The 16,986-nt window shown below is 38.5% G+C and overlaps 1 protein-coding gene across 2 annotated transcripts in view; it reads left to right on the top strand.

Annotated features, from left to right (window-relative positions):
* LOC117666016 (tumor necrosis factor alpha-induced protein 2) overlaps positions 1–13,730 on the top strand; it is a 28,766-nt gene extending 15,036 nt beyond the window's left edge. Inside the window, exons 6-12 of one of the 2 annotated variants that reach the window (XM_034418527.3) lie at positions 873–973; positions 1,070–1,168; positions 3,922–4,048; positions 5,511–5,633; positions 6,176–6,331; positions 8,572–8,693; positions 11,001–13,730. In XM_034418527.3, the coding sequence (XP_034274418.2) occupies positions 873–973; positions 1,070–1,168; positions 3,922–4,048; positions 5,511–5,633; positions 6,176–6,331; positions 8,572–8,693; positions 11,001–11,151 (879 nt within the window). In that variant the 3' untranslated portion in view covers positions 11,152–13,730. The remainder of the gene's footprint in view (positions 1–872; positions 974–1,069; positions 1,169–3,921; positions 4,049–5,510; positions 5,634–6,175; positions 6,332–8,571; positions 8,694–11,000) is intronic. The other variant, XM_034418528.3, reaches the window with a different exon arrangement.
* Positions 13,731–16,986: the final 3,256 nt, after the last annotated feature.

The following is a 16,986-nucleotide window of genomic DNA, read 5'->3' as shown; positions in this document are numbered from 1 at the left end:
TCTTGCAGCCCTACCTCCAGATTGCTCAGGTTTTGTGCTTACTCCAGGCAACCAAGAAATGTTTCAATAACACTGCAAGCTTCCTCCTCCTAAAATGTGATCTTCACACCTGCTTCCTGCTTTACCTCCATCTACAGATTCCATAGAACTTCAACCAATTGGGATTTCCCCATTTTGCATCACCTGACAGAGGAACAAACCACATCCTATTGCAACTTTTAACTTGGCAGGTTTAAAGAAACAAAGTTGCAGCTCCAAAATATGCTTTAAATATTAAACAATATGCATTAAAACATAGCAAACCAGTGCAAATTCCAAAAATTCAATTCCAGTTTCAAAGTTTCCCAACATCATACTCTTATTTTTGATTTGAAAGTGTGTTGACATACACCCTCAACATTCCTGATTATTGGAGCGGAGTCACAGAGTTCAGCTTATAACATAAGCAGGAAATACTTAATTACAGAACTGGGAAAGTTTGTCATTCTGGAATAGAAATGTTGAAACTGTCACAAACATCCTTAGGAATTTCCTGATTTCAGTCAGCCTGGAAAAGGAAGCTTGCAGTACTAATCAGATGGGATTGGGCTGTGGAGGAATGGGTTGAAAAATATGGGCAAAAAGTAACATTTGAAGATCAAAAACAGAAGTTGTAATCTATTTTTTTCTGGAACTTATTTTATTATTTCATTTTCAAATGGTATGCATTTCTTTCTGTTCCTTGAGATTATCCCATTTTGCTTACTAATAAATCTTGGTATTCTGTGGGAGAGAATGTTTAAATTTATGATTATGTTTGTGGACTGGGAAAGTTATGTATTAAAAAGTTAAAAGTACTAATTCTTTGATTTTGGGGGGGATGGATGTTTTAGGCTATCTATGCAGCACAAACGCGTGCCGAGGGCATCACTCCAGAGGTGGGCCACCAAATGTCAGCTTTACTTTTGACAGAACTCTTGACTTTTCTGCAATGGTAAGATAGCAAATTGTTGGTAAAGTGATATCGTGGCATGCTTGGCTACCAGTGTAAAATTACTAATGATTGTTTTCATTTTTATTACCTCTCTAGCTACAAGAAAGTACTGGAGACATTCATTAAAGAAAATAAACAGAATAAATATTTTGAAGCGATAATAATTGCAAACATTAACAATTTCCAGAATTTCCGGTAAGAACAGAATCATAGTACTACAAATTTTTTACATAGTAGGGTTGTGCAAAATGTTTGAACCTTCTCATTTTTTTTTTCTTATCCATAATTTCTTTCACTGCATTTACCCCAAGCATTCTTCTTCATATTTCTCATTAGCATATAACTACACATTTCCATAGCAGTTTATAATGTAATTCTTTCATTACCTTCTAAGCCACTTCATCATTCCTACCCTTTTACATCCATTTTCCAACCATTTTCTTAGGAGATTCATCTTATACTGTTTCCAAATAGGATTTACAATCATTGTACTTTCTCTCTAGTTTCTTTCATTTTCCCTCCTTTTCATCCATGTCCATTTTCCCCCAAAACATACCTTGTTATTTTCAGAAAATTGTCTATCAAACAATCTGGTCTCATCCATGTATCCTTTACATGGATTCTTTTAGTCATTCATCATAAACAATCAAATCAGGATTTATGATTCATTTTTCCAGGTGTACATGTATGAATACATTTAAACCATTTATTCAGAATAAAAAGATTTGTTTCTAAGCAGATATTATTCTTATTCATTTTTGTGTCTCCAAAAGGCCAAATGTTTTTTTCTAAATGCTCTCATTTGGTTTTCACTATGTATTCATGTTGTCCATCAGAATAATTATTTCCTCCTGGATCACATCTGTACAAACTGTTGCATAATGTGTAATTCTTCCAGGATACCATTCGGTATCCGAATGGATATGAAATGTCACCCACAGATATATCTACTTTTATACATACTCATAATAACCTAAATGAAAGTATGTAATGCTTTATTATAGCCCTTTATAATAATTTTTATTTATTTATCAAATTTATTTGTTGCCCATTTCTAAATCTAGGAGACTCTGAGCAGCTTACATCAAGATAAAACAAACGTTCAATGATTATAAATAAAAATGGATTCAAATTACAGAAGTTAAGATGAGCTAAAAAACAAAGAGTTTGAAGGGGAGAGGTGGGATGCCTTCTCTGTTAGTGTTCCAACCACCTCCAGCCAGCAGCTTCTCCTTCAGGACCTCATACCAGTCAGCATGGCCAGATTTTAAGGCTTTTCCTGAGGAGGCTGATCTTACTTTCTGAGGTATAATGTTCTAAAGCAGGGGTGTCAAACGCACGTCATCATGGCGTCACATGGCTTATTGGGACTTTTTTTCCCTTCGTTAAACCAGACGTGAGCATGCATCCAGCCCACGGGCTAGGAGTTTGACAGCCTTGTTCTAAAGGTTAGGAATATTGGCAAAAAAGAGGCTCTTCTCCTGGATCCCACCAGCCAAAATTCCTTGGCTTATGGGACCCATATTAGGTCCATTCTGCCAGCACGAGTGGGGTGGGCCAATCCCATTGGGGATAGACAGTTCTGCAGATATCCTGGACCTATGCCATAAAGGACTTTAAAGGTAATAACCAACATCTTGAATTATACCTGCAAGCAAATTAGCAGCGAATGCAACTTTTGTAACACTGGTGTTACATGTGCCTCCCTAGGGGGAGCTCCAGAACTATCCACGCCTCTGCCTTCTGGATCAATTGTAGATTCTGAATGTTCTTCAAGGGTAGTCCCAATTAGACGTAGAGTTTCACTTCTCCGCATATATTCATCAACTCCACTCCGCATACTGTGTCTGCTTTCATTCAGACATTTTTCCCATTTCTTTTCACAGACAATTTACCTGTATTTTTTTTTCTTTTGTTAATACATCCTTTTTAATATTTAATCCTTTTATATTCCAAGTTGCAATCTTCTGTGTACCACAGTCATCATCAAATGGAGGGAGAGGGAGAGGGAGGGAGGGAGGGATTTATGCTGCCCATTACACAGTTGGTCAATTCAATCTTTCATATGACATTTTTTAGTAAAACAGGAGAAGGTATAATAGCAATAGCACTTAGACTTATATACTGCTTTATAGTGCTTTACAGCCCTCTCTAAGTGGTTTACAGAGTCAGCAAATTGCCCCCAACAATTTAGGTCCTCATTTTACCCACCTCGGAAGGATGGAAGACTGAGTCAACCTTGAGCCTGATGAGATTTGAACTGCCAAATTGTCAGCAGAAGTAACCCGCAGTACTATACTCTAACCACTACACCACCCAATATCACTTTGTTGCTGCTGAATTGTGGTCTTGATTTTGCAGCTCAGATCTTATAGCCAAAAGTCAGGATTTGGAAAGCTTCAAATACCCACTTGTTATGCATGTCTTCATTTAACGCTAAAAGGAAGGTATCCTTCAAGTTGAGCTTCAATTACAATGACTTCATGGCCTCATCTGTTTTTTACAGCAATATGGAAGTGGTTTCCATTGTTCTAGTCTGGATTTTATTTTAATTTGCCAGTCAACTTGTGCTGCAATCCTGATATTCCCTGGAGGTCTGCTCTCAAAGTTCTAACTTGACCCAATTTTGCTTAGCTTCCAAGCACAGACATTAGCTAGATGCTGCTTCCTTTTGAGACTGAATACTAAACAGCTGCAATATATGCAGACTTTTATCCAGAGTTGCCTGGAGTTGGGTGGCATCTAAATTGAATAGATTACATTAGTATTAGCAACCATTATGATTATTGCTGCTGTTATTTTTCTGATTTGTTATATATACTTTTTTGGTTAAGATTTGCGTAGCATTGTATTCACTGGATTTTGTAAGCTGTTATAAGCAAAAAGAACTGAAGTTTTAAAATAGCTGAAGAACAAGGCCTTTAATTCATTGTTAATTGGATTTTCAGGACCCATACGGAGAAAAGCACAGATTCAACTGCGAGTGATGTTAAAAGGAACATCTTTTCCATACTTGATGATCTTCAGACGACTGGGTTTAATGTATTCCTTGATCCCTTGTTTCCAGAGATACAGGTATTCTTACAGATATATACTACAAAGCTACTTACCCAGCTCACTCAAGATCCTTTGCTGCCTGAGGCAAAGCATAAGATGAAACCTAAACCTTCTCCATTCAGTGAAGGTGAATGAATGACTTTCTCTGGAGTTCTAAGGATGGAAAAACACCTTCATCCTACTATACTGCGAAAAGCAAACTACGTTTTTTGATAGTTTTTTCTTCTACTGGAAGGCAACAGCAGGGGGAGGGTGGGTGGGCATGGATTAAGAAGAATAGCCACAAGTCTGTCAGCCTCCCAGAAAACTACCCATTCCCTGATGAAATAATTATCCTTGCCCTTTAATCTTCAGTGGAAAAATAGTGTCTCCCAGGAAAACATTTTTAGAAAGTGAACAATGTTAAACAAATCCATAACCATCTTAAGAATGTCTGGGAAAAGTTGCATAAAAATGCTTATAATAAAATAAATTATAATGAACTAGAATAGAATAGAATAGAATAGAATAGAATAGAATAGAATAGAATAGAATAGAATAGAATAGAATAGAATAGAATAGAATAGAATAGAATTCTTTATTGGCCAAGCGTGATTGGACATACAAGGAATTTGTCTTTGGTGCATATGCTCTCAGTGTACATAAAAAGTCAAGATACATTTGTCAAGAGTCAAGGTACAACATTTAATGATAGTCATAGGGTACAAATAAGCAATCAGGAAACAATATCAATATAAATCGTAAGGATACAAGCAATGAAGTTAGTCATGCAGTCTTAAGTGGGAGGAGATGGATGATAGGAACTGTGAGAAGACTAATAGTAATGCAGCCTTAGTGAATAGTTCAACAGTTTGAGGGAATTATTTGTTTAGCAGAGCAATAGTGTTCGGGGAAAAACTGTTCTTGTGTCTAGTTGTTCTGGTGTGCAGTGCTCTATAGCGTTGTTTTGAGAGTAGGAGTTGAAACAGTTTATGTCCAGGTTGCGAGGGGTCTGTAAATATTTTCACAGCCCTCTTTTTGACTCGTGCAGTATACAGGTCCTCAATGGAAGGCAGGTTGGTAGCAATTGTTTTTTCTGCAGTTCAAATTATCCTCTGAAGTCTGTGTCTGTCTTGTTGGGTTGCAGAACCAAACCAGACAGTTATAGAGATGCAGATGACAGACTCAATAATTCCTCTGAAGAACTGTATCAGCAGCTCCTTGGGCAGTTTGACCTTCCTGAAAGAACATTCTTTGTTGTGCTTTTTTGATGACGTTTTTGATGTTAGGTGTCCATTAAGGGAGCAATGGAGCCCACTGAGCTATGAAAGAGAAAGGACAGTGAAAGTTTCTTCGTTTATAATTTTTCCCCCAGTCATGTTTAAACTAGCAGAATTAGTTGCTGCTTGAAAAATACCTAATCAAGTTTTTCCTCAAAGAAGGGGGATTTATGGGAATTTCTTTTCAAAAAACTGAAAAAAATTTAAAATTTGTTCCTCAGACGCTTTTGAAAAAGTTTAATGAGAAGAAATGGGATTCCTGCAGTGGTCTTATGGATGAAATAATTACAGCCATGGATGCCCGTATCCGTGTGTTCAAGAAGCTTAAAAACCCTCATCGCCAGGTGAGCTAATGCAAGGAACTGCAAGTGCAAACATTTTTATATTTTCAAAATTTAATACTAAGAATGAAGTAAGCCAATTCATGCAACCTAAACCTTGAGGAAGACAAATAAGAGTTAAATGTGGGTTTTTTTAAAATCACTTTTCATGATGTGCATGTGTATTTCCATCATTATCTGTTTCCCTTTTTAAAAATGTTTTACATGGCTTTGAAACGGTCATATTGTGCGAGGATCAGTTGTTAAGTCATTTTTTTTCAGTGCCGCTGTAACTTTGAATGGTCACTAAATGAATGGTTGTAAGTTGAGGATTTCCTGTAATACGTAGCCCCAAGAGATTTTATTTCAAGGAAATACACAAAAAATGTTTTCTTAGCATTCGTCTAGAGCACCTCTCCCCAGGCCATAGAAACTATTTTGGTCTTAAGAGAAACCAATTATGTACATGTTGATGGCATTTTTATAACTCTGTATATAACACAGTAGAATTTGTTTTCTCCCCGTAACTGATCTAAGAAAATTAACCTCTGCTTCTTCTATTATAGGTTATCATGGAAAGAATTCACCTCCATCTAGTCCAAAAATACATTCAAAAGCTTATGTGCAGAAACACCACACTCAAATCTCCTGAGAAGCAAAATCAATTGTCTGAACTTATCCAAAGTCATGCCTCTACTTTGTACACATTTTGCACAGAGAATGTAAGTCTGCATCTTCAGTCCTGTAATACCAGTCTGGATGCCTTGTTGACCTTGGGGCATCCAGTAATGTTCACTTTAGAGTGAAAAGACTTTGTTGTTTAACAAATAGATGATCTGGAGAAACAGATAACAGGCTTAAACTCAGGTAGCCAACTAGCACCTACGCTATGAAGTCATATTTTGGCAGTAAAGGGGACAGGCAGACTTGAATCTTTGGTAAGCCTACTCTCATCTCTTTCCAACCTAAATCCAGGGGTGAAATCCAGCAGGTTCTGACAGGTTTTGGAGAACCGGTAGCAGAAATTTTGAGCAGTTTGGAGAACCAGCAAATACCACCTCTGGCTGGCCCCAGAGTGGGGTGGGAATGGGGATTTTGCAGTATCCTTCCCCTAGAGTGGGGTGGGAATGAGGATTTTGCAGTATCCTTCCCCTGCCATGCCCACCAAGCCACACCACGTCAACCAGAACCGGTAGTAAAAAAATTTGGATTTCACCACTGCCTAAATTCCACGATCTTCTGAAAAGTTCCTGCTAGATTAAGAACTGTACACCGGTTCAGTTCAGAGTACATGCTTTGCATACAGACATTCTCTACTCCTGAGCAGGACATTAAAAGCTATCAGTCAGTGTATAAAAGCTACTGGTCAGTGTAGATCCATGTTTTAGATTGTTTTAATTGCATGTTTCAAGTCCAATACTCTTGACTGTTAAAGAGGCTGTTCTAAAGAGTAATAAGGAAATACATAGAAGCATCAGGGAGACTATGTACAAAGTACTGCTATCCGCTCCCCTAAGTTAGGGGAGGTTCTACCACTTTGTATCCAATGATTATTTTTGGAACAGGAGCAAGAAATTAGGGAAATACACCTTTTGTTCTTGTTGTTGCTGCTGCTGCTGTTACCTGTTTTATTCATTAAACATGAACATTTAAAAATGTAACACAAATATTGACTGGCGCTATTGGTTGGTACAGGTTGCTGCCAGCATCCTAGGTATCAACCAAGTATCTTCTTAAAATGTACAATGTTCCGAGTAGCGCAGTTTTTTGCAGTTCCGCTGGTGTTATTGCAGGAAGTTGCAATTTCTTGATGTATTCTGTAAAATTCTTGGACCTAGTACCAAGTGCCCCAATGACAATGGGTATCACTGTTACATGTTTCATCCATAATCGCGTAGTTTCGATGGCCAGGTCATGATATTTATTCTTCATCATCATCATCATCATCATCATCATTATTATTATTATTATTATTATTATCATCTCTTATTATTATCTCTTTTATTATTATCTATTATTATTATCAATACTATCATACTATCATACTATCATAGTCAAGTTACATCATTGGAGAGGGTGCTGCTGAAATTTTCAGTACCACCTACTCCAATTTCAGAAATTTGGTTGTTTATTGAAGCAAAATGTTTGTGCTTCACCTATTCAATGTTCGATGTATATGTCCTTGCTTTTACAGATAATGCTTGACTTGCCACCATTCATTTAGTGACTTTTAAAGCTACAGCAGTACTGAAAAAAGTGACTTATGACTGATTTTCACACTTATGACCATTGTAGCATCCCCATGGTCACATGATCAACGTTTGGGCGCTTGGCAACTGGCATGTACTTATGACAGATGCAGTGTCCCGGTCATGTGATTACCATTTGTAACCTTCCCAACTGACTTCTGAGAAGCAAAGTCAATGGGGCAAGTAGATTCACTTAACAACCATATGATTCACAACAACTACAGTGATGTGACTCATTTAACAACTGTCTTGCTTAGCAATGGAATTTGGGGACTCAATTGTGATCATAAGTCGAGGATTACCTGTACTTCTAGAAGAAAAAGTGTACTTCTATTTTTTTTAATATAAACTTTATTGAAAGTTTTTAAAAGAATATAACAACACAAACTAATAAATAATTAAAAAAACAAAAACAGACAGAAAAGAACAAAGACAAAGGTACAGAAAGAAAAGATAAAAAGAAATAGAAAGAAGACGCTTCCAACTTTCTTTGCAGCAAATAAAAGAAGTATGATTACAAAATTATCTCTCACTATATAAAAAGTGTATTTTATTTTTCAGTGAGGCTGCAAAAAAAAAAGTTGGGGGCATGCAGGCTTTCGTTTGCCCATCTCCTATTTTCAGCATTATTTCGAAGTATATGGATGAGAGAATTTATAATTGGTAGGAATTTGCTGAGTGAAATATTTAAACAGTCTATTTTATTTTGTTAGGGGTCTAATGCCACATGGCTGGAGTCTGCTATCCCAAGCTTGGCTGAAATCATCAGACTCCAAGATCCAGATGCTATTAAGGTTGAAGTCAGTGCACTTGTCAGTAAATATCCTGATATCAGGTAAGGGGGAAAAGTCTTATGAATTTGCTTTTAAGGACTAACCCAATAACAATTGATTCCTCTGATTTTTTGCCACTAACACCACCAATCTACACTAGAATGGGCAATTTGTGCATTTCCCACCATCCCATTTGAAACCACAGAATCCCAATTTTGCATCCCTCAAAGTTGTCTATGGAGATTCTCAACCACCCAGGTCATAGTTTTATTTTATTTATTTATTTTATTAAAATTTATATGCCGCCCTTTTCCCGAAGAACTGGGGGCGGCTCACAACAGTAAAATCACAATAAAACAGCAATAATAAATAAGATTAAAAGATTCAATTAAAATCCCACAATTAATTAAAACTCCCAAAACAGAATCAGACAATTTGCTTAAAAAGCCATGTCTTCAGGTCTTTGCGGAAGGAATGGAGATCAGGGGCTGTCCGGAGCCCGGTGGATAACTCGTTCCAGAGGGTCGGTGTCCCAAAGTTGTCCCAAAGGTGCATTTTTTTCCAAAAGGCAACTGGACGTTCTTGGGTTTTTGTTTAAAAAAACATTTTGCTTCTCATCCAGAACTGAAGAAGCTTCTTGGATGAAAAGGGAAATGTTTTCAAAGGAAAAAACAACAACAAAGTCCAATTGCCTTTTGGGGGGCGGGGGGGGAGTCCCTTTGGGATCCCTCAGAATTCCCTCTAAATGCAGTTTCCAAAAGCCAGGCAACATAATTTCTTGAAATCGCAAAAGGTTTTGAGAACTAGTTGCACTAATTGTATACTGCATCTAAACCTCTTTAAATTTAAGTGAAAAATGAACATTTCCACTGCACTGATTTGAGCCACGCTTATTGTATCTTTGGTGGCTCCTAGGCAGGACATAAGCAGAAAAAAAAGATTAGATTCTCCTGCAATTATCCTATGAAATATATATCAAAATTTGCTGCAGTTGGGTGGTATACAAGTAGCTCTTGACTTACGATCGGTTGCTTAGCAACTGTTCGAAGTTACAACCTACTTAAAAAAGAGGACTTACAATCCGGATTTGAGGTTCCAATTGTCATTCCACCCCCACCCACGCCCACATTTATGGCCATTTGCAGCCTCTAACAATCGGATGACCACATTTTATAGCGGTTTTGCTGAAAACCAGCACTTCTGGCTTTTGACAAAATCTTACCTTAACCTTTTTGGGTTTTTGTCCCTTTAAATTCCTCTTGCATCCTCTTTTTCTCCCCCCATACCCGTTAGCCGCTATTTTTATGCTGGGGGTTCCAAGTTTAAAAATAATTCTTTTTGTTGTTACTTCGCCTGTTGATTGGCTGTTACTCACCCGGCTTCAAAAACTTCATTGCATTCACCGCTCCTGCTCAATACTTAGTCTGGTTGCCCCAGCTCCTTGACAGCCGCAATGGCTGCTGCCCCCGCTGCCGAATCGGAGAGAGATTCCTCTGACCTTCAAGGAACTTGCCTGTTCTTCCGAGGTGCCTCTTCTTCCCCATCCCTCCAGGATGGTTCTGGTCCGAAGACCCCTCGGCAGCGGTTCGTCAGTCTGGGTTTTCGCGGTGCTCATCAGAGCCCACTAATTCCCCACATTCGCTTAACCACCACCACAAATAACAAATGAAAAATCATTTAATTTTACATTACATTGTAAAAACGAATGTAAAAACAGATCTGTCACTAACCTGTTTTACAACCGTTAGGATTTACAGTAACCATAATGGTGAATCATACTCTCAAATGAAGGCATCAATACTTCTCAGTTAATTTCTCAGTTAATTTCTCAGTTCACTAATTTCTATTAGTTCCCATGTATAATGAATAACAATAGAATGAGAAATGCAGCTTCTATCCTGAAAAAAACAAGCAGCACTCCACGAGAAATATTTGTTGCTGAGCAGCTTCCTTTTTCATTTTTTCCTGTGCTATTTTTGTGGCTGAAAGGGGCACGTTGAAGCGTGTTTCCATTTGCTTTGAATATCTGTTGTTGTCCTTTATAAATAGTTTGTTTTTCTCTTCCATTCAGTTATGCTACTTCTCAGTTTTCTTGGCACAGTTTTTCAGAAGTAGTTTGCCATTACCTCCTTCCTATAGCTGACAGAAAAAAAACTGACCCAACCTAGGTAGTTTTGTGTCTAAGGTGGGACTAGAACTCACAATCTCCCAGTTTCTAACCTGCTGCCTTAACCACTACACCACACCAGTCTGGCTCCTTATAACTGTACACAAAGCTGAAATGACTACTTCTCATCTCAACTCGCCATTTTTCTCTCCACGTTGCTCTGTCATTCTTCATGCTTTGTTTTTTTTCTTTTCCAATACAGACGGAGACATCTCTATGCCATCTTGCACATTAAGCCCTTATCCAGTAGCAACCTTAACAGCATTTTGACTGTGCTAAACATTCGTGGAGATGCCACATTGCCATCATCATTGCTATTTTCAGGCATTAGGCTGCCATTTCCACTACCTTGATTTGAACTACGCATATGGTACCTTTTGTAACTTTCTAGGCAGGATCGAAGCAGAAAGAAAAGTTGGATTCTTCTTGAACTATCCTATGCAATATATATATCAAAATTTGCTGCCGTTGGATGGTATACAGGTAGTCCTTGACCTATGACCGGTTTTTCAGAAGTAATTTGCACCGCCTCCTTCCTACAGCTGAAAGAAAAAGACTGATTCAAGATCATCTAGATAGCTTTGCACCTATGTTGGGACTAGAACTCACTGTCTCCCAGTTTCTAACCTGATGCCTTAACCACTATACCAATCTGGCTCCTTATAACTGCATGCAAAGCTAAAAATTTCTCATTTCATCTCGCCATTTTTCTTGCTACTTTACTCTGTCATTTCTCACCCTGTTTTTTTCTCTTTCCGATACAGAAAGAAACATCTCTGTGCCATCTTGAACATTAAGTCCTTACCCAAAGCCACGGTTAAAAGCATTATGAGCGTGCTAGAAATTCATGGAGATGCCACACTGCCATAATTATCACTGTTTTCAGGTGTCAGGGTACCATTTAAATAACTGGGATAGTTTCCATTTATGGAAAAAAATGTATTTAATGAAGTCCTACTGCTGGCATAATTGTATAACTCAATACTCAACCCTGGAAAAAACAGTGAAGTTTAGATGGAATGTCACACCCAATAACAGTTAGTCCTCAGTTTTTGACCATAATTGGGACCAGATTTTCTGTTGCTAAACAAGGCAGTGGTTAAGTGAGTCACATCGGAGTTTATGACTTTTTTTGCCACAATTATCAAGTAAATCACTCCAGTTGTTAATTTGGCTCCCCCCATTGACTTTGCTTGTGGGAAATTGTCTAGAAAGGTTGAAACTGACAATTCAAGTGACCATGGGATGCTGCAACCATTATAAATAAATGCTGTCTGTCAAATGCCTGAATTTTGATCATGTGACCATGGGGATGCAGCAACAGTTGTTTTCAGTGCCATTGTAGCTTCAAATAGTCGCTAAACAAATGGCTGTAAGTTGAGGACTACCTTTATATAAATCATCTTGCAGGAAGCATCCAGTACCTTCATGCTGACTCATTTTCCCCTATAAAACTAGGGGCTATATCTCCTGCAAGCTACTATATACAGGTGGTACATATAGGACATTCAGAGATTGTTTCATTTTTCTGCTATTTGTTAAAGCATTTGCCTGGAAGAACATATGTTTTGCATGTGATTTCTGTGGGACAGATGGAGTTAAGAGAACAAAGACCTTTGTGAAATTACAGAGGATACAGAATGAAAAGAGCACTTTAGGCACAGCCTTCGTTAAGAAACAAAATCCAGTTAAAGCTCTCTCACATTAAACAAATGACCATATGGAAATCAAATGTAAATCGAGCTTTGCCTATTAGCCTATCGTTATAAAAAGGCAGTTTTAACTCAGCGTTTTGTTTACAGCTCCTGAGATAAGAGCTAGTGTGGTGCAGCATCACAAACTGACTAGAGCAGAGGTGTCAAACTCAAGGCCTGTGGGCTGGATTTGGCCCTCAGGGTGCTTAGATCTGGCCCGGAGGGCTGCTCTGGAAATAGCGAAGGACCAGCTCATGGTGCCTTTGCAGTGAAAATGGGCTCCTGAGCTCCGTTTTCGGCTGGGATGGCCGCCTGCAATCCTCTGCCAGTGAAAACGAAGTTCGGGAGGGCCGCATGTGGAGATTGGGAGCCTGTTTTCGCTGGCAGCGCACTCGAGCCACCACAGGCACCCCCGACATCAAGCTGGCCACGCCCACCCTGGCCATGTCCACAAGGGCACACACAACCCTGATGCAGCCCTCAATGAAATCTAGTTTGAGATCTCTGGACAAGAGGCTGCATTCAGAATCTTACTCGGCTATATAAAACGCAGTAGGTGATTTGGAGCTATTCATTCTCTCCCTGCTTCACTTACCTCACAAGGTTGTTGTAATGAAATAAATGAATGAACACTGTGCCTCGAACGGCAGAAAGACATTACTAATGGTCCTCGTTTTATGATAATTGAGCCCTAAATTTATATGTTGCTCAGTGAGAAATTTGTTAAAAGTGCGTTTTGCTCCATTTTAAACTTTTCTTGCCGCCTTTGTTAAGTGAATCACTGTAGTTGTTAAATTAATAACACAGTCATTACGTGAATCTGGTTTCCCCATTGACTTTGTCAGAATGTTGCAAAAGGTGATCACACGACCCCGGGACACGGCAACCGTCATAAATGTGAGTCAGTTGTCAAGCATCCAAATGTAAATCATGTAACCATGAGGATGCTGCAATGGTCATAAGTGTGAAAAGTGGTCATAAGTCACTTTTTTCAGTGCTGTTGTAACTAAGCTTGTTGTAACAGTTACTAAGCAAACTGTTGTAAGTCAAAGACTACCTGTTTATACATATTAATAATATCTGTACATAATCGTTGTGAATACAAACCTGTTGCTGTGTATAGTGTGCTTTATTTTTAACTATAACATTGTTTTTCTAATTAAGATATATTTCTACGTATTTTTTCTATGTATTTGTTCTTAGTATTTTTCAAATATGCATTAAAATGTAATATCAGATAGCTCGTGTTCGTCCCTTCTCCAGAACATAGGCATATACAACTGTAGTCAAAAGAGCAGGTTTAAAAGCAAGGGGATAGATGCTGGTGCTCCATAAGAAAGAACCTCCATGGGAATACACGTTATAAAGTAGTATAAAATACAAAAACAAATAAGAGAACAGTGGGGAGAAAGGGAAAGGGGGAAAGAAAAGTGAGGAAAGATAGGGGAAGAAAGAAAAAGAAACATTGACTTCCGACTCTCTCTGTTACAGTAGAATAGGAATGTCAAACTCAATTTCATTGAGGGCCACATCAGGGTTGTGTTTGACCTCTGGGGGCCAAGGTGGGCGTGGCCAGCTCGACATCACTTGTGTCAGGAGTGCCTGTGGTGGCCTGAGCGCTCTGACAGCGAAAACAGGCTCCCAAGCTTCTGCAACCCTCTGCCAGTGAAAATGGAGCTCGGGAGGGCCGCATGCGGCCTTCCTGAGTTCGATTTTCACTGGCAGAAGCACTGTGGGCTGGTCCTTCACTGTTTCCAGGGTGGCCCCATGGGCCAGATCTGTCCCCCGGGTCTTGAGTTTGACATCCCTGCAGTAGAATAAGGCGTTAACAACAGATCACAACTTTTTGTTTTACCATAATAGTATGAATCAATCATTTCTATAAAGATCTATCAATCTAATTTGGGTAAAACCCAAAATCAAAGTTTCATTCTAAGAACATCCATGTAGCTATTGTAGATTCTATCAGCGGTCTCATCATGGGTACTTCATATTCTGGAATTGGGATGGTAAGAGAAAAAAACTGAAACAGACAGAGTGAGAAGTCTGGGCTCACAAAAAGAACAGGGCTTAGATTTCCCAAACAATTTTTATATCTTATATTATATTTTTATACTATAGGAAATAGACTGAGGACTGCATTTTCTTTCCAAGGACATAGCAGATCACAGAATACGTTTGAAGCATTTGTGCTCTCCTTTTTACAAGTAAAACACGTTTACCATCACAAACCATCAAAATTTTAAGTCAGTATTTTTCTCAAAACGTTATCCTAAATTAAGGTCTTATGGATTTTTTATTACAATTCACACAGGTCTTAGCATGCTCTATTGATCTCAGTTGGCTTAATTTTGCCCTTTTTGGGGCAATACTATGAATTACCATCAAAGTTTTCTCCAAACAGCAGACAAAAATAAAATCAATGTATGAATATGTTTATAATCCATGCACAATTTTGTATTTGCTTGTCGGACTGTTGAAAATGGATGAATATCAAGGAAGATTAGATGCAATTATTAAAGGAAAAAATAATTGTACTGAACTGTGTTCGATGTAATCTCAACATTCTAGGTGGTCATCCTTATTAATAATAAAATATCTTCATAGCTAATAGATTTGATTTAGGTTCATTGCTTGATGGAGTCTAAAAACACATATATTCACTCTAGAACCATGATGGCGAACCTATGGCACAACCTAGAGCCCTCTCTGTGGGCACGCACACCATTGCCATCTACTCTTCCAGGTTCCATCGCGCATGTGCACCGGCCAGCTGCTCTCTTCTGGGTTCCAGTGCTCCGGCACGCACTCCAGTTTTGGCACTTGGTGCCGAAAAAGTTACCCATCATTGCTCTAGAAACAATCAATTTATTACAGTCTTAGACCAGAGACCAGAACAAATTAAAACATTCAGTAAACATACAATTAAAAATTCTAGTATAAAATAATAAATTACAACTAAAATCTATAATAAAATCCAGTCTGTCAATTATACATGGTCTAACTATACCACATTTACAATCCATAAACTATGTGGCCCGTTGTAGGTTCAACGCTAAAAGGGAAAGGATTAAGGAGTGGAAGGGTTTGCCATATTTGTTATATAACATAACTATGGTGGAGAAGACACGCGTTTGTGATGAATCCCCAGTGCTGCTGCGCAGAATCTGGCCACCTGCGCATGGACTGTTCATCCTTAAGCAGCCACTGAAGATAGGTAATGTCAGAACATTACCCAGAATACTTAGCAGTTATTGGTAGAATATGTTTTTTCCTAATCTCCAACTAAAGGGAACATCTAAGGAGCATGTGACCCACAGTCTCCACCTTTCCTGACCCACAGGAACAGAGTCTTTCCATCAATAGTATCCTTTTATACTTGCTGTACAGGATGGCCAATAGATACATGGCACCGTGCGAGCGAAAATGCTTTCTGGTGGTTTGCTGACTCCAACTGGCATCTGGAGCAGAAACAGTGAAACTTTTCCTAAATCCGCCTGCCTCTCAATGTCCTCCACCCTTTATCGCAAGGTTTGTCTTGCTAGTCCATCTTGAGTATTGAAGCTGGGGAGAAGCCTAGTTTGGCAAGGTTGGACTTGAAAGTCTTGATCCATGACAAAGAAAATTTGTCTTGGAGGATTAATGGAGCAAGCCCTTGCAGAAAGAAGTTAAGCTTTAGCCAGAGATTTAAGGACGCTATACAGATTCTTGCTTCGACTTCTGTCAATCCTGTCTCCAGGCGCAGAAGTGCATTTGAGACACAACGCTGCATCTGGAGAATTGATCTAATGAATTTGGATTGAACTATTTCTAATCGTGTAAAACACAAAGCTGACAGTCCGAGCAAAGTCCCATAAAGGAGCTATGCTAGCGACTTGGCCAGAAAAAGCTTAATTGCAGCAGGGACATAATATCCTCCCTTAGTGAAGAAACTCTAGAAACTAATAATTTCCCCAAAATTATTCGAGCCTTACGCAACCTAGCATTTTATGAACATGTTGGGACAGCACGTGGATAATATCAGTTATAATCCCAGCATGTTAGGACAGCACCAAATTGGTGAAACTCAATTAGAGCTCTCTTGTTATAATTTTGTAAGATTTATAACTAAAAGGTTCAGAAATTGTGAAATCCTAGGCTACTGAGCTTGCTTAGCTGCTGAGCCAGGTCAAGATATAAAATGGAATTTGGATACAGAAGTTAGTTTTGCCAAATATTTCCACCGTTTACATTTTTAAATGGCATAAAAATTAACATTTTCTTTAAAACTACTTTGAAATACATTGCTATAGTTTAAAATAACCCAGAGTACAGAAAACTATAGGAAGAAAAGGGTTGAAAACAATAGAGGATGTAGAACCAGCTCTGTGATGGGCCAGGATGAAGCAGCTTGCTTCAAAGAAGAGTTCTTTGGCTCTGTTTTTGAATCTGAAATGCCTTAGGTAGAACATACGAAGGTAGTTCTTATATTTGGTCCAATACATCAAAGTTTGA

This window comes from Pantherophis guttatus, chromosome 1 (assembly GCF_059756535.1).
Source record: "Pantherophis guttatus breed Tessera chromosome 1, ASM5975653v1, whole genome shotgun sequence".
Lineage (NCBI taxonomy): Eukaryota > Metazoa > Chordata > Lepidosauria > Squamata > Colubridae > Pantherophis > Pantherophis guttatus.
This window is presented reverse-complemented; position numbering and strand designations above follow the sequence as displayed.